This window comes from Rhodnius prolixus, unplaced genomic scaffold (assembly GCF_049639745.1).
Source record: "Rhodnius prolixus isolate KJV_2025 unplaced genomic scaffold, Rpr scaffold_2, whole genome shotgun sequence".
Lineage (NCBI taxonomy): Eukaryota > Metazoa > Arthropoda > Insecta > Hemiptera > Reduviidae > Rhodnius > Rhodnius prolixus.
This window is the reverse complement of record NW_027411592.1, coordinates 12345714-12370200: the sequence shown is the minus strand read 5'-3', so window position 1 is coordinate 12370200 and position 24487 is coordinate 12345714. Positions and strand designations below refer to the sequence as shown.

Genomic DNA, 24487 nt, shown 5'->3' with positions numbered 1-24487 from the left:
TATAAAATTAATTAAATATAAAAATAATGTACTTTTTCTTTTTTTAAAAAATCTTTTTGGCTTTTTAAATGAAGTTTAGTAACACTTACTGGATTTCTTTGATCTTGATATATCACTACTAAAAGCGCATTTTGTATTTTTTTTTATTGGTCAAAAAATACATTTTAAAACTTTATTGGCTCTCAAAAGTTAGAAAGGTCGTTGATACTTTCTATTTTATTATTTATTACTTCTTGCTAGTTTGAAAAATCTGTAGTTTTTATCTCGTGTTTAAGAGTTTTTTAAAAATCTATATTTTTTAAAAAAAATCTTGTCTAAATGAAGTTCTTTAAATTTTTTTTTTTATTTATTTATTCAACTATCTCTTAATGATGCTGTCTTATGACGATGTCACTTCTACAATCTTCAAAGATATTTTTTTAATGAGATTTTTTTCTAATTTGTGTTTTGTTGGTACGTCTCGTTAATACTATAAATAAAATTGTTTTCCTAAAGATCCTCCCCAATTTCATTTAACTTAACAATACGTAACGCAAGGATTTCGCCCCCCCCCCTCTAAACATCCCTATTTTATAAAACATGTACAATTTTAGATTTTATATGTATAACATATCTTGATGGTGAGAAATTGAATATAATGATGGAGGCAGCTGAGAAACTAGTTTAAGTGTACGCTGGTGGTTGTTTTGGGATGGGGAGGCGGTCATGACGCTGGAGGTGTAATATAATACAAAACACCCTCGAGACTGGGCGTGTGCGCTCAATGTAACCCAGCCGATACTTCCTTTTCAATAACACTGAATTCAATATGTGAGACTATAATACATCAATATATATTATATATGTATATACAGCTGTTTTGTAAATTGATATTGATGACTTTATCAATATAACTCGCAAGTTTTTTTTTTTTTTATGATTATATTTTTATTTGATATTCTATCTAGATATTAAATACGTTCATTCAAAGCAGGAAAAGTTTCATAAATTGTTGATTCAATTAAATACCACTATAAGTTGCTACGAATAAAATAGTTAAAGAAACTAGAAAAATAACATGAAAATTATATATAAAATAAAGATAAGAATGAAGCATATTTATCATTTTTTTGTTGAATGAGTCTGAGCGATGAATTGAAGCGGTAAAAGGTAAACGTTCCCATAGATGTCAGAAGTATTTTTATTTCCTCTTGGAGGAAAATTTTTTCTAGATATTACATTTTGAAGGTGCCAAGAACATGAAAAAGGTAACAATAGTCACTAGATGCAGCCAAAGTATTATCTTCTTGTAACGGAATATATTGAAATTTAAATAGTAGTAATAAGTAATGCCTTAGTTTTTTCAAACATGCATTACGTCCATCTACCAAATAAAGTATCACAGACTAACGCAGCTTGCAAATATATTTTACATCCAATGCTAAGACTAGGAATCGAATCTAGTACCGAAACGTATCAAAATTAAATAATATCGGTAATTCATTTTTCATTTTACATCACTTCCAACTATTTTACTGCATGCTATATATTTTTACATAATATTTGTTACTGGTACAAGAATCAAATTATAAGCTCGAATTTTCGATACAAAAAACATTAGCAGATCCGTTAACTAATTCAGCTAAGGGATTAATCAGGCAAGTAGTTAAATATTAAGCTCTTTATCACATTACTTAAAACTTTTCCTCTTATTTCTGATTATATAGTCTCGGAATTTACTCGAGTAGTTTGAAAGAATAACATACAGCGTTAAGCAATCACTAAATATGTATTACTGCTGAACTTAGTGGAACATTTAAGTTTTTACTTCTATATTTACTATAGTTTATCTTAAATTAGCTAATTTAAAGTTACTGTAAGTTGGTTGTTACATTAGGATTAAAACTGAACTAATTGTGAGAAATCCTAATGATCTTCCGTCCCATTAAAGCTCTTTCTTGTTGTTCTGCTCCTTACTCCTAATCCATTTAAAATAGCCTTTCTTAAATCTGTATCTCTTGATGAATTTTTTGCTGTCCTATTAATATCCAAAAAGTTATTTTTACAAATTAGTGTGTGTTGTTGTTGATTGTTATTGACTTATATATGCAATTTTCTTTCATATTTCGAAAGGCTGTACTCCTCACTAATTTGTGATAGCCCAGCGAAAATTTTGTAAAGTTTTTCTTGTCCTTTTACTAAGAAAGAACTTTTACTTACACAACTAGTGCCTGCCACAAGTTATTTTATATAATATGTGGGTTTGATTAAATAATAAAACTCGCTAAATTCGTAAGTAATAACCTGATTTATTAACACATTACCTTTACTAACATTAACATTTACTAGCAACTAACGCTTATCCCCTTGAACAATCTAGGCCTTTCTTCTCTGGCCAGGTCAACTTCGTTACACTGCCCCCCTCTTAGAACTGTTCGTCCCGAACAGAAGTCTCTTACGTGACGTAGGGCAGTAATCGGTCTACGTGTTCCACCTTCATTATGAGATCTGGGCATAAGTTGGATCCGTTACACCGGGTCGTTGAGCCGACAGGCAATGGTGCAAGATCCTACCCAGTAACTTAGGAGGTTTTCCCTTTTTGCGGACACGCTTATAAGACCAAACTTTCCCACCTCTCTGGAACGTTCTTCCGATGACCTGCCTGCCATACAATGTCGTCGTCCGGTCACTGTCCAGTCTTTTTCTGTCGCGTACCTTTCCACGTACAGCTCTCAACTTATGGCGAAGTTCCGCAGCACAGCTATCCACGTCCGACTCTTCAGCTTCCAGGCTGCCAAATGGTAAGTCAACGGTTAGTCGATGCCCTCTACCAAACACAAGGCTAGCAGGTGTTCGGCCAGTGGTCTCGTGAACTGCCGATCGGTACGCCATCATTATGGGAGGTGTATGTTCATCCCAATTCTCCTGATGATCTTTCCCCAAAGTCCTCCAATGGCCTCCTAGGGTCATGTTGAATTGCTCCACCATGCCGTCAGAGTGTAGCGGCGTTGTCCGTGTACTCCTGACGCCGAGGATCTGGTAGACCGTCGATGCTGCACCTGCCGTTGTCGCGTCCTGATCTGCTACGAAGTGGGCCTCTGCCCACTTACTGAAGTAGTCCATTACAACCAGATTATAGCGCTTTCTTCTTCTGTAATCAGGAGAAGGTCCCGCCATATAGAAGGCTATCCTCTTGAGCGGTAACCCAACCTTGTCCTGCTTCAGGGCGCCATTGGTTCCTCGGCTGGTTCCCTTTCTTGCTACCCACTCGGTGCTACGACTACCCCAGTCTACACCGTTTTACTATATCCCACTTCTGACACCAATATAAAGTTTTTCTTGTCCTTTTACTAAGAAAGAACTTTACTTACACAACTAGTGCCTGCCACTAGTTATTTTATATATGTGGGTTTGATTAAATAATAAAACTCGCTAAATTCGTAAGTAATAACCTGATTTATTAACACATTACCTTTTTTTTTTTTTTAGCACTACAGCCTGTGAAGAGCCCTGGCCTCTACAGTAATTCTCCTCCATTCCTCTCTCTCTCTCGCCTTTTGGCGCCATCTCCTTACTCCCTGTAGCCGCATATCCTCCTCTATCTCATCCTACACATTACCTTTACTAACATTAAATTTACTAGCAACTAACGCTATTCATTACAGTTACCATTTAAAACAGTCACAACAGTTTACTGTTACTTACTCACTTCGTAACGCCACAAAACTGTTCCACGACTGACCACTGGTCCGCACTGCACCGCATTGTGCTAGACTCAGCCGCACTATTAAAGCACTACTCACTAACTGACTAACCGCCTAACTGGCTAACTTTGAAGCACTCAGTAACACTGACTCTCTCAAACTGTCACTTCCAAAGTGTCTCTCCAAGACTGACTTCTCAAAGGCTAACTCAAAAACTCACTCGAAAACTTGACTAAAACTCTACAAGACTAGAAAACAGATTAACAACTCATTAAGAACTGACTTCTCCAGCTGTGTCTGCCTCCTTTTAACTGCGTCTGCACCACTCCGTCTGTGTCACGCCCACCGGCTGGTCACTGGCTGAGGAAAACACACACTGCCACCACCCCAACTGGGGCCGCCCTCCTCCAACCATCTGTCACACTCCAACTCCGCCTGTCTTGCTCCCACCTGCCGCTCATTGGCTGGAAAACACATACTGCCACATTCACAACTAGGGTCGCCTCCTCCAATTTTGTCTCTCTCTAACTCCGTCTGTCTCACTCTCACCAGTCAATCACTGACTGGGAAAACACATATGCCACCATCCCAACTGAGGCCTTTCACTTAGCTAGCTTTTACACAGCGGTGGACCGTTACAGGCTACGGACATTAAACTCATACAACAATCTAGCCCTTTTCTTTTCTGGCTCAGGTAGAGACTGGCATTTTGTTTACCCAGTGTCGACCTGTAACCGACTTTGCTCGCTTATCCCCTAGAACAATCTAGGCCTTTCTTCTCTGGCCAGGTCAACTTCGTTACAATATATACAATTATAGTACTCTTTTACCTTTACACTTACGCATAACTACAGTTTTCTATCTCAATTTTTGAAGGAGATAAAAGGTGACAAATTTTGGGAGTTATGCAATTTTCATTCTTATTTCGAACTGCTGTATCTCCTCACTAATTTGTGATAGCATAGCGAAAATATATACAATTATAGTACTCCTTTACCTTTACATTTACGCGTAACTACAGCTTTCTATCTCAATTTTTGAAGGAGATATAAGGTGACAAATTTTGGGAGTTATGCAATTTTTTTTCATTTTTCGAACTGCTGTATCTCCTCACTAATTTGTGATAGCCTAGCGAAAATATATACAACTATATTACTCTTTTGCCTTCACACTTACGCGTAACTACAGCTTCCTATCTCAATTTTTGAATGAGATATGAGGTGATAAATTTAGCGATTTATGCAATTTTCTTTTATATTTCGAACTGCTGTATCTCCTCACTAATTTGTGATAGCTTAGCCAAAATATATACAATTATAGTACTCCTTTACCTTTACACTTACGCGCAACTACAGATTCCTATCTCAATTATTGAAGGAGATATAAGGTGACAAATTTTGGAAGATATGCAATTTTTTATCATATTTCGAACTACTGTACCTCCTCACAAATTTGTGATAGCGTAGCGAAAATATATACAATTATAGTACTTTTTTACCTTTACACTTACGCGTAACTACAGCTTTCAATCTCAATTTTTGAAGGAGATATAAGGTGACAAATTTTGGGATTTATGCAATTTTCTTTCACATTTCTAACTGCTGTACCTCCCCACTAATTTGTGATAGCCTAGCGAAAATATGTACAATTATAGTATTCTTTTACCTTTACACTTACGCGTAACTACAGCTTTCTATGTCAATTTTTGAAGGAGATATAAGGTGACAAATTTTCGGAGTTATGCAATTTTCGTTCATATTTCAAACTGCTGTACCTCCCCACTAATTTGTGATAGCCTAGCGGAAATATATAAATATATAGTAATCTTTTACCTTTAAACTTGCGCATAATTGAAGCTTTCTATCTCAATTTTTAGAGGAGACGTAAAGTGACAAATTTTAAGAGTTATGCAATTCTCTTTCATATTTCGAACTGCTATATCTCCTCACTAATTTGTGATAGCCTAGCGAAAATATATACAACTATAGTACTATTTTGCTATTAAACTTACGCGTAATTACAGCTTCCTATCTCAATTTTTGAAGGAGATATAAGGTGACAAATTTTTGGAGTTATGCAAATTTCTTTCATATTTCGAACTGATGTATCTCCTTATTTATTTGTGATAGCCTAGCGAAAATATATACAATTATAGTACTCTTTTACCTTTACATTTACGCGTAACTACAGCTTTCTATCTCAATTTTTGAAAGTGATATAAGGTGACAAATTTTGGGAGTTATGCAATTTTCTTTCATATTTCGAACTGCTATATCTTCTCACTAATTTATGATAGCCTAGCGAAAATATGTACAATTATAGTATTCTTTTACCTTTACACTTACGCGTAACTACAGCTTTCTATGTCAATTTTTGAAGAAGATATAAGGTGACAAATTTTAGGAGTTATGCAATATTCTTTCATAATTCGAACTTCTGTATCTGCTCACTAATGTGTGGTAGCCTAGCGAAAATAAGTACAACTATAGTACTCATTTGCTGTTACACTTACGCGTAACTACAGGTTCCTATCTCAATTTTTGAAGGAGATATAAGGTGACAAAATTTGGAAGTTATGCAATTTTCTATCATATTTCGAACTGTTGTACCTCCTCACTAATTTGTGATAGCCTAGCAGAAATATATAAATATATAGTAATCTTTTACCTTTACATTTGCGCATAATTGAAGCTTTGTATCTCAATTTTTAAAGGAGATATAAAGTGACAAATTTTGCGATTTATGCAATTTTCTTTTATATTTCGAACTGCTGTATCTCCTCACTAATTTATGATAGCCTAGCGAAAATATATAAAATTATAGTATTCTTTTACCTTAGCACTTTCGCGTAACTACAGCTTTCTATCTCAATTTTTTAAAGAGATATAAGGTGACAAATTTTGGGAGTTATGCAATTTTCTTTCATATTTCGAACTGCTGTATCTCCTCACTAATTTGTGATAGCCTAGCGGAAATATACACAATTATAGTACTATTTTACCTTTACACTTACGCATAACTACAGCTTTCTATCTCAATTTTTCAAGGAGATATAAGGTGACAAATTTTGGGAGTTATGCAATTTTTTTCATTTTTCGAACTGCTGTATCTCCTCACTAATTTGTGATAGCCTAGCGAAAATATATACAATTATAGTACTCTTTTACCTTTACACTTAAGCGTAACTACAGCTTTCTATCTCAATTTTTGAAAGAGATATAAGGTAACAAATTTTGGTAGTTATGCAATATTCTTTCATATTTCGAACTGCTGTATCTCCTCACTAATTTGTGATAGCCTAGCGAAAATATATACAACTATGGTAATCTTTTGCTATTACACTTACGCGTAACTACAGGTTCCTATCTCAATTTTTGAAGGAGATATAAGGTGACAAATTTTGGGAGTTATGCAATTTTCGTTCATATTTCGAACTGCTGTATCTCCTCACTAATTTGTGATAGCTTAGCGAAAATATATACAATTATAGTACTCTTTTACCTTTACACATACGCGTAACTACAGCTTTCTCTGTCAATTTTTGAAGGAGATATAAGGTGACAACTTTTGGGAGTTATGCAATATTCTTTCATATTTCGAACAGGTGTATCTCCGCACTAATTTGTGATAGCCTAGCGAAAATATATACAACTATAGTACTCTTTTGCCTTTACACTTACGCGTAACTACAGGTTCCTATCTCAATTTTTGAATCAGATATGAGGTGAAAAATTTTGGGATTTATGCAATTTTCTTTTATATTTGGAACTGCTGTATTTCCACATTAGTTTGTGATAGCCTAGCGAAAATATATACAAATATAGTACTCTTTTACCTTCACACTTACGCGTAACTACAGCTTTCTATCTCAATTTTAGAAGGAGATATAAGGTGACAAATTTTTAGAGTTAAGCAATTTTCTTTAATATTTCGTACTGCTGTATCTCCTCACTAATTTGTGATATCCTAGTGAAAATATACACAATTATAGTACTCTTTTACCTTTGCACTTTCGCGTAACTACAGCTTTCTATCTCAATTTTTGAAGGAGATATAAGGTGACTAATTTAGCGATTTATGCAATTTTCTTTTATAATTCGAACTGCTGTATGTCCTCACTAATTTGTGATAGCCTAGCGAAAATATACACAATTATAGTACTATTTTACCTTTACACTTACGCGTAAATACAGCTTTCTATCTCAATTTTTCAAGGAGATATAAGGTGACAAATTTTGGGAGTTATGCAATATTCTTTCATATTTCGAACTGCTGTATCTCCTCACTAATTTGTGATAGCCTAGCGAAAATATATACAACTATAGTACTCTTTTACCTTTACACTTACGCGTAACTACAGGTTCCTATCTCAATTTTTGAATCAGATATGAGGTGAAAAATTTTGGGATTTATGCAATTTTCTTTTATATTTGGAACTGCTGTATTTCCACATTAGTTTGTGATAGCCTAGCGAAAATATATACAAATATAGTACTCTTTTACCTTCACACTTACGCGTAACTACAGCTTTCTATCTCAATTTTAGAAGGAGATATAAGGTGACAAATTTTGGGAGTTATGCAATTTTCTTTCATATTTCGAACTGCTGTATCTCCTCAATAATTTTTGATAGCATAGCGAAAATATATAATATTATAATACTCTTTTACCTTTACACTTACGCGTAACTACAGCTTTCTATCTCAATTTTTGAAGGAGATATAAGGTGACCAATTTAGCGATTTATGAAATTTTCTTTTATAATTCGAACTGCTGTATCTCCTCACTAATTTATGATAGCCTAGCGAAAATATATACAGTTATAGTATTCTATTACCTTTGCACTTTCGCGTAACTACAGCTTTCTATCTCAATTTTTTAAAGAGATATAAGGTGACAAATTTTGGGAGTTATGCAATTTTCTTTCATATTTCGAACTGCTGTATCTCCTCACTAATTTGTGATAGCCTAGCGGAAATATACACAATTATAGTACTATTTTACCTTTACACTTACGCATAACTACAGCTTTCTATCTCAATTTTTCAAGGAGATATAAGGTGACAAATTTTGGGAGTTATGCAATTTTTTTTCATTTTTCGAACTGCTGTATCTCCTCACTAATTTGTGATAGCCTAGCGAAAATATATACAATTATAGTACTCTTTTACCTTTACACTTAAGCGTAACTACAGCTTTCTATCTCAATTTTTGAAAGAGATATAAGGTAACAAATTTTGGTAGTTATGCAATATTCTTTCATATTTCGAACTGCTGTATCTCCTCACTAATTTGTGATAGCCTAGCGAAAATATATACAACTATGGTACTCTTTTGCTATTACACTTACGCGTAACTACAGGTTCCTATCTCAATTTTTGAAGGAGATATAAGGTGACAAATTTTGGGAGTTATGCAATTTTCGTTCATATTTCGAACTGCTGTATCTCCTCACTAATTTGTGATAGCCTAGCGAAAATATATACAATTATAGTACTCTTTTACCTTTACACATACGCGTAACTACAGCTTTCTCTGTCAATTTTTGAAGGAGATATAAGGTGACAACTTTTGGGAGTTATGCAATATTCTTTCATATTTCGAACAGGTGTATCTCCGCACTAATTTGTGATAGCCTAGCGAAAATATATACAACTATAGTACTCTTTTCCCTTTACACTTACGCGCAACTACAGGTTCCTATCTCAATTTTTGAATCAGATATGAGGTGAAAAATTTTGGGATTTATGCAATTTTCTTTTATATTTGGAACTGCTGTATTTCCACATTAGTTTGTGATAGCCTAGCGAAAATATATACAAATATAGTACTCTTTTACCTTCACACTTACGCGTAACTACAGCTTTCTATCTCAATTTTAGAAGGAGATATAAGGTGACAAATTTTGGGAGTTATGCAATTTTCATTCATATTACGAACTGCTGTATCTCCTCAATAATTTTTGATAGCATAGCGAAAATATATAATATTATAATACTCTTTTACCTTTACACTTACGCGTAACTACAGCTTTCTATCTCAATTTTTGAAGGAGATATAAGGTGACCAATTTAGCGATTTATGAAATTTTCTTTTATAATTCGAACTGCTGTATCTCCTCACTAATTTATGATAGCCTAGCGAAAATATATACAGTTATAGTATTCTATTACCTTTGCACTTTCGCGTAACTACAGCTTTCTATCTCAATTTTTGAAGGAGATATAAGGTGACCAATTTAGCGATTTATGCAATTTTCTTTTATAATTCGAACTGCTGTATGTCCTCACTAATTTGTGATAGCCTAGCGAAAATATACACAATTATAGTACTATTTTACCTTTACACTTACGCGTAAATACAGCTTTCTATCTCAATTTTTCAAGGAGATATAAGGTGACAAATTTTGGGAGTTATGCAATATTCTTTCATATTTCGAAATGCTGTATCTCCTCACTAATTTGTGATAGCCTAGCGAAAATATATACAGTTATAGTATTCTATTACCTTTGCACTTTCGCGTAACTACAGCTTTCTATCTCAATTTTTGAAGGAGACATAAGGAGACAAATTTTGGGAGTTATGCAATTTTCATTCTTATTTCGAACTGCTGTATTTCCTCATTAATTTGTGATAGCCTAGCGAAAATATATACAAATATAGTACTCTTTTACCTTCATACATACGCGTAACTACAGCTTCCTATCTCAATTTTTGAATGAGATATAAGGTGATAAATTTTCGGAGTTATGCAATTTTCTTTCATATTTCGAACTGCTATATCTCCTCACTAATTTGTGATAGCCTAGCGAAAATATATACAACTATAGTACTATTTTGCTATTAAACTTACGCGTAACTACAGCTTCCTATCTCAATTTTTGAAGGAGATATAAGGAGACATATTTTGGGAGTTATGCAATTTTCTTTCATATTTCGAACTGCTATATCTCCTCACTAATTTGTGATAGCCTAGCGAAAATATATACAACTATAGTACTATTTTGCTATTAAACTTACGCGTAATTACAGCTTCCTATCTCAATTTTTGAAGGAGATATAAGGTGACAAATTTTTGGAGTTATGCAAATTTCTTTCATATTTCGAACTGATGTATCTCCTTATTTATTTGTGATAGCCTAGCGAAAATATATACAATTATAGTACTCTTTTACCTTTACATTTACGCGTATCTACAGCTTTCTATCTCAATTTTTGAAAGTGATATAAGGTGACAAATTTGGGAGTTATGCAATTTTGTTTCATATTTCGAACTTCTGTAACTCCTCAATAATTTGTGATAGCCTAGCGAAAATATATACAATTATAGTACTCTTTTACCTTTACACTGATGCGTAACTAAAGCTTTCTATCTCAATTTTTGAAGGAGATATAAGGTGACAAATTTTGGGTGTTATGCAATTTTCTTTCATATTTCGAACTGTTGTATCACCTCACTAATTTGTGATAGCTTAGCGAAAATATATACAATTATAGTACTCTTGTACCTTTACACTTACGCGTAGCTACAGCTTTCTATCTCAATTTTTGAAGGAGATATAAGGTGACAAATTTTGGGAGTTACGCAATTTTCTTTCATATTTCGAACTGCTGTATCTCCTAACTAATTTGTGATAGCCTAGCGAAAATATATACAATTATAGTACTTTTTTACCTTTACACATACGCGTAACTACAGATTTCTATCTCAATTATTGAAGGAGATATAAGGAGACAAATTTTGGGGAGTTATGCAATTTTCTTTCATATTTGGAACTGCAATCTCTCCTCACTAATTTGTGATAGCCTAGCGAAAATATACACAATTTCAGTACTCTATTACCTTTACATTTACGCGTAACTACAGCTTTCTATCTCAATTTTTGAAGGAGATATATGATGACAAAATTTGGTAGTTATGCAATTTTCTTTGATATTTCAAACTGCTGTATCTCCTCACTAATTTGTGATAGCCTTGCGAAAATATACACAACTATAGTACTCTTTTGCCTTTACAATTACGCGTAACTACAGCTTCCTATCTCAATTTTTGAAGGAGATATAATGTGACAAATTTTGGGAGTTATGCAATTTTCTTTCATATTTCGAACTGCTGTATCTCCTAACTAATTTGTGATAGTCTAGGGAAAATATATACAATTATAGTACTCTCTTACCTTTACACTTAAGAGTAACGACAGCTTTCTATCTCAATTTTTGAAGGAGATGTAAGGTGACAAATTTCGGTAGTAATTCTTTCATATTTCGAACTACTTTATCTCCTCACTAATTTGTGATGGCCCAGCGAATATATTTACAACTATAGTACTCTTTTGGCTTTACACTTACGCGTAACTACAGCTTCCTATCTCAATTTTTGAAGGAGATATAAGGTGACAAATTTTGGGAGTTATGCAATTTTCGTTCATATTTCGAACTGCTGTATCTCCTCACTAATTTGTGATAGCCTAGCGAAAATATATACAATTATAGTACTCTTTTACCTTTACACATACGCGTAACTACAGCTTTCTCTGTCAATTTTTGAAGGAGATATAAGGTGACAACTTTTGGGAGTTATGCAATATTCTTTCATATTTCGAACAGGTGTATCTCCGCACTAATTTGTGATAGCCTAGTGAAAATATATACAACTATAGTACTCTTTTGCCTTTACACTTACGCGTAACTACAGGTTCCTATCTCAATTTTTGAATCAGATATGAGGTGAAAAATTTTGAGATTTATGCAATTTTCTTTTATATTTGGAACTGCTGTATTTCCACATTAGTTTGTGATAGCCTAGCGAAAATATATACAAGTATAGTACTCTTTTACCTTCACACTTACGCGTAACTACAGCTTTCTATCTCAATTTTAGAAGGAGATATAAGGTGACAAATTTTTAGAGTTAAGCAATTTTCTTTAATATTTCGTACTGCTGTATCTCCTCACTAATTTGTGATATCCTAGTAAAAATATACACAATTATAGTACTGTTTTACCTTTACATTTACGCGTAACTACAGCTTTCTATCACAATTTTTGAAAGAGATATAAGCTGACAAATTTTGGGAGTTATGCAATTTTCTTTCATATTTCGAACTGCTGTATCTCCTCAATAATTTTTGATAGCATAGCGAAAATATATAATATTATAATACTCTTTTACCTTTACACTTACGCGTAACTACAGCTTTCTATCTCAATTTTTGAAGGAGATATAAGGAGAGAAATTTTGGTGAGTTAGGCAATTTTCTTTCATTTTTCGAACTGCTGTAACTCCTTACTAATTTGTGATAGCCTAGCGAAAATATATACAATTATAGTACTCTCTTACCTTTACACTTAAGAGTAACGACAGCTTTCTATCTCAATTTTTGAAGGAGATGTAAGGTGACAAATTTCGGTAGTAATTCTTTCATATTTCGAACTACTTTATCTCCTCACTAATTTGTGATGGCCCAGCGAATATATTTACAATTATAGTACTCTTTGGCTTTACACTTACGCGTAACTACAGCTTCCTATCTCAATTTTTGAAGGAGATATAAGGTGACAAATTTTGGGAGTTATGCAATTTTCGTTCATATTTCGAACTGCTGTATCTCCTCACTAATTTGTGATAGCCTAGCGAAAATATATACAATTATAGTACTCTTTTACCTTTACACATACGCGTAACTACAGCTTTCTCTGTCAATTTTTGAAGGAGATATAAGGTGACAACTTTTGGGAGTTATGCAATATTCTTTCATATTTCGAACAGGTGTATCTCCGCACTAATTTGTGATAGCCTAGCGAAAATATATACAACTATAGTACTCTTTTCCCTTTACACTTACGCGCAACTACAGGTTCCTATCTCAATTTTTGAATCAGATATGAGGTGAAAAATTTTGGGATTTATGCAATTTTCTTTTATATTTGGAACTGCTGTATTTCCACAATAGTTTGTGATAGCCTAGCGAAAATATATACAAATATAGTACTCTTTTACCTTCACACTTACGCGTAACTACAGCTTTCTATCTCAATTTTAGAAGGAGATATAAGGTGACAAATTTTGGGAGTTATGCAATTTTCTTTCATATTACGAACTGCTGTATCTCCTCAATAATTTTTGATAGCATAGCGAAAATATATAATATTATAATACTCTTTTACCTTTACACTTACGCGTAACTACAGCTTTCTATCTCAATTTTTGAAGGAGATATAAGGTGACCAATTTAGCGATTTATGAAATTTTCTTTTATAATTCGAACTGCTGTATCTCCTCACTAATTTATGATAGCCTAGCGAAAATATATACAGTTATAGTATTCTATTACCTTTGCACTTTCGCGTAACTACAGCTTTCTATCTCAATTTTTGAAGGAGATATAAGGTGACCAATTTAGCGATTTATGCAATTTTCTTTTATAATTCGAACTGTTGTATGTCCTCACTAATTTGTGATAGCCTAGCGAAAATATACACAATTATAGTACTATTTTACCTTTACACTTACGCGTAAATACAGCTTTCTATCTCAATTTTTCAAGGAGATATAAGGTGACAAATTTTGGGAGTTATGCAATATTCTTTCATATTTCGAAATGCTGTATCTCCTCACTAATTTGTGATAGCCTAGCGAAAATATATACAGTTATAGTATTCTATTACCTTTGCACTTTCGCGTAACTACAGCTTTCTATCTCAATTTTTGAAGGAGACATAAGGAGACAAATTTTGGGAGTTATGCAATTTTCATTCTTATTTCGAACTGCTGTATTTCCTCATTAATTTGTGATAGCCTAGCGAAAATATATACAAATATAGTACTCTTTTACCTTCATACATACGCGTAACTACAGCTTCCTATCTCAATTTTTGAATGAGATATAAGGTGATAAATTTTCGGAGTTATGCAATTTTCTTTCATATTTCGAACTGCTATATCTCCTCACTAATTTGTGATAGCCTAGCGAAAATATATACAACTATAGTACTATTTCGCTATTAAACTTACGCGTAACTACAGCTTCCTATCTCAATTTTTGAAGGAGATATAAGGTGACATATTTTGGGAGTTATGCAATTTTCTTTCATATTTCGAACTGCTATATCTCCTCACTAATTTGTGATAGCCTAGCGAAAATATATACAACTATAGTACTATTTTGCTATTAAACTTACGCGTAATTACAGCTTCCTATCTCAATTTTTGAAGGAGATATAAGGTGACAAATTTTTGGAGTTATGCAAATTTCTTTCATATTTCGAACTGATGTATCTCCTTATTTATTTGTGATAGCCTAGCGAAAATATATACAATTATAGTACTCTTTTACCTTTACATTTACGCGTAACTACAGCTTTCTATCTCAATTTTTGAAAGTGATATAAGGTGACAAATTTGGGAGTTATGCAATTTTGTTTCATATTTCGAACTTCTGTAACTCCTCAATAATTTGTGATAGCCTAGCGAAAATATATACAATTATAGTACTCTTTTACCTTTACACTGATGCGTAACTAAAGCTTTCTATCTCAATTTTTGAAGGAGATATAAGGTGACAAATTTTGGGTGTTATGCAATTTTCTTTCATATTTCGAACTGTTGTATCACCTCACTAATTTGTGATAGCTTAGCGAAAATATATACAATTATAGTACTCTTGTACCTTTACACTTACGCGTAGCTACAGCTTTCTATCTCAATTTTTGAAGGAGATATAAGGTGACAAATTTTGGGAGTTACGCAATTTTCTTTCATATTTCGAACTGCTGTATCTCCTAACTAATTTGTGATAGCCTAGCGAAAATATATACAATTATAGTACTTTTTTACCTTTACACATACGCGTAACTACAGATTTCTATCTCAATTATTGAAGGAGATATAAGGAGACAAATTTTGGGGAGTTATGCAATTTTCTTTCATATTTGGAACTGCAATCTCTCCTCACTAATTTGTGATAGCCTAGCGAAAATATACACAATTTCAGTACTCTATTACCTTTACATTTACGCGTAACTACAGCTTTCTATCTCAATTTTTGAAGGAGATATAAGATGACAAAATTTGGTAGTTATGCAATTTTCTTCGATATTTCAAACTGCTGTATCTCCTCACTAATTTGTGATAGCCTTGCGAAAATATACACAACTACAGTACTCTTTTGCCTTTACAATTACGCGTAACTACAGCTTCCTATCTCAATTTTTGAAGGAGATATAATGTGACAAATTTTGGGAGTTATGCAATTTTCTTTCATATTTCGAACTGCTGTATCTCCTAACTAATTTGTGATAGTCTAGGGAAAATATATACAATTATAGTACTCTCTTACCTTTACACTTAAGAGTAACGACAGCTTTCTATCTCAATTTTTGAAGGAGATGTAAGGTGACAAATTTCGGTAGTAATTCTTTCATATTTCGAACTACTTTATCTCCTCACTAATTTGTGATGGCCCAGCGAATATATTTACAACTATAGTACTCTTTTGGCTTTACACTTACGCGTAACTACAGCTTCCTATCTCAATTTTTGAAGGAGATATAAGGTGACAAATTTTGGGAGTTATGCAATTTTCGTTCATATTTCGAACTGCTGTATTTCCTCACTAATTTGTGATAGCCTAGCGAAAATATATACAATTATAGTACTCTTTTACCTTTACACATACGCGTAACTACAGCTTTCTCTGTCAATTTTTGAAGGAGATATAAGGTGACAACTTTTGGGAGTTATGCAATATTCTTTCATATTTCGAACAGGTGTATCTCCGCACTAATTTGTGATAGCCTAGTGAAAATATATACAACTATAGTACTCTTTTGCCTTTACACTTACGCGTAACTACAGGTTCCTATCTCAATTTTTGAATCAGATATGAGGTGAAAAATTTTGAGATTTATGCAATTTTCTTTTATATTTGGAACTGCTGTATTTCCACATTAGTTTGTGATAGCCTAGCGAAAATATATACAAGTATAGTACTCTTTTACCTTTACACAAACGCGTAACTACAGCTTTCTCTGTCAATTTTTGAAGGAGATATAAGGTGACAACTTTTGGGAGTTATGCAATTTTCATTCTTATTTCGAACTGCTGTATTTCCTCATTAATTTGTGATAGCCTAGCGAAAATATATACAAATATAGTACTCTTTTACCTTCATACATACGCGTAACTACAGCTTCCTATCTCAATTTTTGAATGAGATATAAGGTGATAAATTTTCGGAGTTATGCAATTTTCTTTCATATTTCGAACTGCTATATCTCCTCACTAATTTGTGATAGCCTAGCGAAAATATATACAACTATAGTACTATTTTGCTATTAAACTTACGCGTAATTACAGCTTCCTATCTCAATTTTTGAAGGAGATATAAGGTGACAAATTTTTGGAGTTATGCAAATTTCTTTCATATTTCGAACTGATGTATCTCCTTATTTATTTGTGATAGCCTAGCGAAAATATATACAATTATAGTACTCTTTTACCTTTACATTTACGCGTAACTACAGCTTTCTATCTCAATTTTTGAAAGTGATATAAGGTGACAAATTTGGGAGTTATGCAATTTTGTTTCATATTTCGAACTTCTGTAACTCCTCAATAATTTGTGATAGCCTAGCGAAAATATATACAATTATAGTACTCTTTTACCTTTACACTGATGCGTAACTAAAGCTTTCTATCTCAATTTTTGAAGGAGATATAAGGTGACAAATTTTGGGTGTTATGCAATTTTCTTTCATATTTCGAACTGTTGTATCACCTCACTAATTTGTGATAGCTTAGCGAAAATATATACAATTATAGTACTCTTGTACCTTTACACTTACGCGTAGCTACAGCTTTCTATCTCAATTTTTGAAGGAGATATAAGGTGACAAATTTTGGGAGTTACGCAATTTTCTTTCATATTTCGAACTGCTGTATCTCCTAACTAATTTGTGATAGCCTAGCGAAAATATATACAATTATAGTACTTTTTTACCTTTACACATACGCGTAACTACAGATTTCTATCTCAATTATTGAAGGAGATATAAGGAGACAAATTTTGGGGAGTTATGCAATTTTCTTTCATATTTGGAACTGCAATCTCTCCTCACTAATTTGTGATAGCCTAGCGAAAATATACACAATTTCAGTACTCTATTACCTTTACATTTACGCGTAACTACAGCTTTCTATCTCAATTTTTGAAGGAGATATAAGATGACAAAATTTGGTAGTTATGCAATTTTCTTTGATATTTCAAACTGCTGTATCTCCTCACTAATTTGTGATAGCCTTGCGAAAATATACACAACTATAGTACTCTTTTGCCTTTACAATTACGCGTAACTACAGCTTCCTATCTCAATTTTTGAAGGAGATATAATGTGACAAATTTTGGGAGTTATGCAATTTTCTTTCATATTTCGAACTGCTGTATCTCCTAACTAATTTGTGATAGTCTAGGGAAAATATATACAATTATAGTACTCTCTTACCTTTACACTTAAGAGTAACGACAGCTTTCTATCTCAATTTTTGAAGGAGATGTAAGGTGACAAATTTCGGTAGTAATTCTTTCATATTTCGAACTACTTTATCTCCTCACTAATTTGTGATGGCCCAGCGAATATATTTACAACTATAGTACTCTTTTGGCTTTACACTTACGCGTAACTACAGCTTCCTATCTCAATTTTTGAAGGAGATATAAGGTGACAAATTTTGGGAGTTATGCAATTTTCGTTCATATTTCGAACTGCTGTATCTCCTCACTAATTTGTGATAGCCTAGCGAAAATATATACAATTATAGTACTCTTTTACCTTTGCACTTTCGCGTAACTACAGCTTTCTCTGTCAATTTTTGAAGGAGATATAAGGTGACAACTTTTGGGAGTTATGCAATATTCTTTCATATTTCGAACAGGTGTATCTCCGCACTAATTTGTGATAGCCTAGTGAAAATATATACAACTATAGTACTCTTTTGCCTTTACACTTACGCGTAACTACAGGTTCCTATCTCAATTTTTGAATCAGATATGAGGTGAAAAATTTTGAGATTTATGCAATTTTCTTTTATATTTGGAACTGCTGTATTTCCACATTAGTTTGTGATAGCCTAGCGAAAATATATACAAGTATAGTACTCTTTTACCTTCACACTTACGCGTAACTACAGCTTTCTATCTCAATTTTAGAAGGAGATATAAGGTGACAAATTTTTAGAGTTAAGCAATTTTCTTTAATATTTCGTACTGCTGTATCTCCTCACTAATTTGTGATATCCTAGTAAAAATATACACAATTATAGTACTGTTTTACCTTTACATTTACGCGTAACTACAGCTTTCTATCACAATTTTTGAAAGAGATATAAGCTGACAAATTTTGGGAGTTATGCAATTTTCTTTCATATTTCGAACTGCTGTATCTCCTCAATAATTTTTGATAGCATAGCGAAAATATATAATATTATAATACTCTTTTACCTTTACACTTACGCGTAACTACAGCTTTCTATCTCAATTTTTGAAGGAGATATAAGGAGAGAAATTTTGGTGAGTTAGGCAATTTTCTTTCATTTTTCGAACTGCTGTAACTCCTTACTAATTTGTGATAGCCTAGCGAAAATATATACAATTATAGTACTCTCTTACCTTTACACTTAAGAGTAACGACAGCTTTCTATCTCAATTTTTGAAGGAGATGTAAGGTGACAAATTTCGGTAGTAATTCTTTCATATTTCGAACTACTTTATCTCCTCACTAATTTGTGATGGCCCAGCGAATATATTTACAATTATAGTACTCTTTTGGCTTTACACTTACGCGTAACTACAGCTTCCTATCTCAATTTTTGAAGGAGATATAAGGTGACAAATTTTGGGAGTTATGCAATTTTCGTTCATATTTCGGACTGCTGTATCTCCTCACTAATTTGTGATAGCCTAGCGAAAATATATACAATTATAGTACTCTTTTACCTTTACACATACGCGTAACTACAGCTTTCTCTGTCAATTTTTGAAGGAGATATAAGGTGACAACTTTTGGGAGTTATGCAATATTCTTTCATATTTCGAACAGGTGTATCTCCGCACTAATTTGTGATAGCCTAGCGAAAATATATACAACTATAGTACTCTTTTGCCTTTACACTTACGCGTAACTACAGGTTCCTATCTCAATTTTTGAATCAGTTATGAGGTGAAAAATTTTGAGATTTATGCAATTTTCTTTTATATTTGGAACTGCTGTATTTCCACATTAGTTTGTGATAGCCTAGCGAAAATATATACAAGTATAGTACTCTTTTACCTTCACACTTACGCGTAACTACAGCTTTCTATCTCAATTTTAGAAGGAGATATAAGGTGACAAATTTTTAGAGTTAAGCAATTTTCTTTAATATTTCGTACTGCTGTATCTCCTCACTAATTTGTGAGATCCTAGTAAAAATATACACAATTATAGTACTCTTTTACCTTTACATTTACGCGTAACTACAGCTTTCTATCACAATTTTTGAAAGAGATATAAGCTGACAAATTTTGGGAGTTATGCAATTTTCTTTCATATTTCGAACTGCTGTATCTCCTCAATAATTTTTGATAGCAGAGCGAAAATATATAATATTATAATACTCTTTTACCTTTACACTTACGCGTAACTACAGCTTTCTATCTCAATTTTTGAAGGAGATATAAGGTGACCAATTTAGCGATTTATGAAATTTTCTTTTATAATTCGAACTGCTGTATCTCCTCACTAATTTATGATAGCCTAGCGAAAATATATACAGTTATAGTATTCTATTACCTTTGCACTTTCGCGTAACTATAGCTTTCTATCTCAATTTTTGAAAGAGATATAAGGTGACCAATTTAGCGATTTATGCAATTTTCTTTTATAATTCGAACTGCTGTATGTCCTCACTAATTTGTGATAGCCTAGCGAAAATATACACAATTATAGTATTATTTTACCTTTACACTTACGCGTAAATACAGCTTTCTATCTCAATTTTTCAAGGAGATATAAGGTGACAAATTTTGGGAGTTATGCAATATTCTTTCATATTTCGAACTGCTGTATCTCCTCACTAATTTGTGATTGCCTAGCGAAAATATATACAACCATAGTACTCTTTTACCTTTACACTTACGCGTAACTACAGCTTTCTATCTCAATTTTTGAAGGAGATATAAGGTGACCAATTTAGCGATTTATGCAATTTTCTTTTATAATTCGAACTGCTGTATCTCCTCACTAATTTATGATAGCCTAGCGAAAATATATACAGTTATAGTATTCTATTACCTTTGCACTTTCGCGTAACTACAGCTTTCTATCTCAATTTTTGAAGGAGATATAAGGTGACAAATTTTGGTAGGTATGCAATATTCTTTCATAATTCGGACTGCTGTATCTCCTCACTAATTTGTGATAGCCTAGCGAAAATATATACAACTATAGTACTCTTTTGCCTTTACACTTACGCGTAACTACAGCTTCCTATCTCAATTTTTGAATGAGATATGAGGTGACAAATTTTGGGAGTTATGCAATTTTCTTTCATATTTCGAACTGCTGTATCTCCTAACTAATTTGTGATAGCCTAGGGAAAATATATACAATTATAGTACATTTTTACTTTTACACATACGCGTAACTACAGATTTCTATATCAATTATTGAAGGAGACATAAGGAGACAAATTTTGGGAGTTATGCAATTTTCATTCTTATTTCGAACTGCTGTATTTCCTCATTAATTTGTGATAGCCTAGCGAAAATATATACAAATATAGTATTCTTTTACCTTCATACATACGCGTAACTACAGCTTCCTATCTCAATTTTTGAAGGAGATATAAGGTGACAAATTTTCGGAGTTATGCAATTTTCTTTCATATTTCGAACTGCTATATCTCCTCACTAATTTGTGATAGCCTAGCGAAAATATATACAACTATAGTACTATTTTGCTATTAAACTTACGCGTAACTACAGCTTCCTATCTCAATTTTTGAAGGAGATATAAGGTGACATATTTTGGGAGTTATGCAATTTTCTTTCATATTTCGAACTGCTATATCTCCTCACTAATTTGTGATAGCATAGCGAAAATATATACAACTATAGTACTATTTTGCTATTAAACTTACGCGTAATTACAGCTTCCTATATCAATTTTTGAAGGAGATATAAGGTGACAAATTTTGGGTGTTATGCAATTTTCTTTCATATTTCGAACTGTTGTATCACCTCACTAATTTGTGATAGCATAGCGAAAATATATACAATTATAGTACTCTTGTACCTTTACACTTACGCGTAACTACAGCTTTCTATCTCAATTTTTGAAGGAGATATAAGGTGACAAATTTTGGGAGTTACGCAATTTTCTTTTATATTTCGAACTGCTGTATCTCCTAACTAATTTGTGATAGCCTAGCGAAAATATATACAACTATAGTACTATTTTGCTATTAAACTTACGCGTAACTACAGCTTCCTATCTCAATTTTTGAAGGAGATATAAGGTGACCAATTTAGCGATTTATGCAATTTTCTTTTATAATTCGAACTGCTGTATGTCCTCACTAATTTGTGATAGCCTAGCGAAAATATACACAATTATAGTACTATTTTACCTTTACACTTACGCGTAAATACAGCTTTCTATCTCAATTTTTCAAGGAGATATAAGGTGACAAATTTTGGGAGTTATGCAATATTCTTTCATATTTCGAACTGCTGTATCTCCTCACTAATTTGTGATAGCCTAGCGAAAATATATACAACTATAGTACTCTTTTACCTTTACACTTACGCGTAACTACAGCTTTCTATCTCAATTTTTGAAGGAGATATAAGGTGACCAATTTAGCGATTTATGCAATTTTCTTTTATAATTCGAACTGCTGTATCTCCTCACTAATTTATGATAGCCTAGCGAAAATATATACAGTTATAGTATTCTATTACCTTTGCACTTTCGCGTAACTACAGCTTTCTATCTCAATTTTTGAAGGAGATATAAGGTGACAAATTTTGGTAGTTATGCAATATTCTTTCATAATTCGGACTGCTGTATCTCCTCACTAATTTGTGATAGCCTAGCGAAAATATATACAACTATAGTACTCTTTTGCCTTTACACTTACGCGTAACTACAGCTTCCTATCTCAATTTTTGAATGAGATATGAGGTGACAAATTTTGGGAGTTATGCAATTTTCTTTCATATTTCGAACTGCTGTATCTCCTAACTAATTTGTGATAGCCTATCGAAAATATATACAAATATAGTATTCTTTTACCTTCATACATACGCGTAACTACAGCTTCCTATCTCAATTTTTGAAGGAGATATAAGGTGACAAATTTTCGGAGTTATGCAATTTTCTTTCATATTTCGAACTGCTATATCTCCTCACTAATTTGTGATAGCCTAGCGAAAATATATACAACTATAGTACTATTTTGCTATTAAACTTACGCGTAACTACAGCTTCCTATCTCAATTTTTGAAGGAGATATAAGGTGACAAATTTTGGGAGTTACGCAATTTTCTTTCATATTTCGAACTGCTGTATCTCCTAACTAATTTGTGATAGCCTTGCTAAAATATACACAACTATAGTACTCTTTTGCCTTTACAATTACGCGTAACTACAGCTTCCTATCTCAATTTTTGAAGGAGATATAATGTGACAAATTTTGGGAGTTATGGAATTTTCTTTCATATTTCGAACTGCTGTATCTCCTAACTAATTTGTGATAGCCTAGGGAAAATATATACAATTATAGTACTTTTTTACCTTTACACATACGCGTAACTACAGCTTTCTATCTCAATTATTGAAGGAGATATAAGGAGAGAAATTTTGGTGAGTTATGCAATTTTCTTTCATTTTTCGAACTGCTGTATCTCCTTACTAATTTGTGATAGCCTAGCGAAAATATATACAATTATAGTAATCTCTTACCTTTACACTTAAGAGTAACGACAGCTTTCTATCTCAATTTTTGAAGGAGATGTAAGGTGACAAATTTCGGTAATAATTCTTTCATATTTCGAACTACTTTATCTCCTCACTAATTTGTGATGGCCTAGCGAATATATTTACAACTATAGTACTCTTTTGGCTTTACACTTACGCGTAACTACAGCTTCCTATCTCAATTTTTGAAGGAGACATAAGGTGACAAATTTTTGGGAGTTCTGCAATTTTCTTTCATAATTCGAATTGCTGTATCTCCTAACTAATTTGTGATTGCCTAGCGAAAATATGTACAATTATAGTACTCTTTTACCTTTACACATACGCGTAACTACAGTTTTCTATCTCAATTTTTGAAGGAGTTATAAGGTGACAAATTTTGGGAGTTATGCATTTTCTTTCATATTTCGAACTGCTGTACCTCCTCACTAATTTGTGATAGCCTAGCGGAAATATATAAATATATAGTAATCTATTACCTTTACACTTGCGCATAATTGAAGTATTGTATCTCAATTTTTAGAGGAGATAAAAGGTGACAAATTTTGGGAGTTATGCAATTTTCATTCATATTTCGAACTGCTATCTCTCCTCACTAATTTGTGATAGCCCAGCGAAAATATATACAATTATAGTACTCTTTTACCTTTACATTTACGCGTAACTACAGCTTTCTATCTCAATTTTTGAAGGAGATATAAGGTGACAAATTTTGGTAGTTATGCAATTTTCTTTTATATTTCGAACTGCTGTATCTCCTAACTAATTTGTGATAGCGTAGCGAAAAT

General features: G+C 32.8%; 2 protein-coding genes across 32 annotated transcripts in view; one reads left to right on the top strand and one right to left on the bottom strand.

Annotated features, from left to right (window-relative positions):
• Glut1 (Glucose transporter 1) overlaps positions 1 to 24487 on the top strand; it is a 139917-nt gene that overhangs the window by 23508 nt on the left and 91922 nt on the right. The window lies entirely within an intron of this gene.
• LOC141450181 (uncharacterized) lies at positions 2479 to 3156 on the bottom strand. The gene has a single exon (XM_074120336.1). It carries the CDS (start codon positions 3154 to 3156, stop codon positions 2479 to 2481), a length of 678 nt encoding a protein of 225 aa, XP_073976437.1.

What these genes read in the sequence shown, in the direction of transcription:
- LOC141450181 (XM_074120336.1), bottom strand. Translation starts at nt 3,156, where the DNA reads ATGGCGGGACCTTCTCCTGATTACAGAAGAAGAAAGCGCTATAATCTG.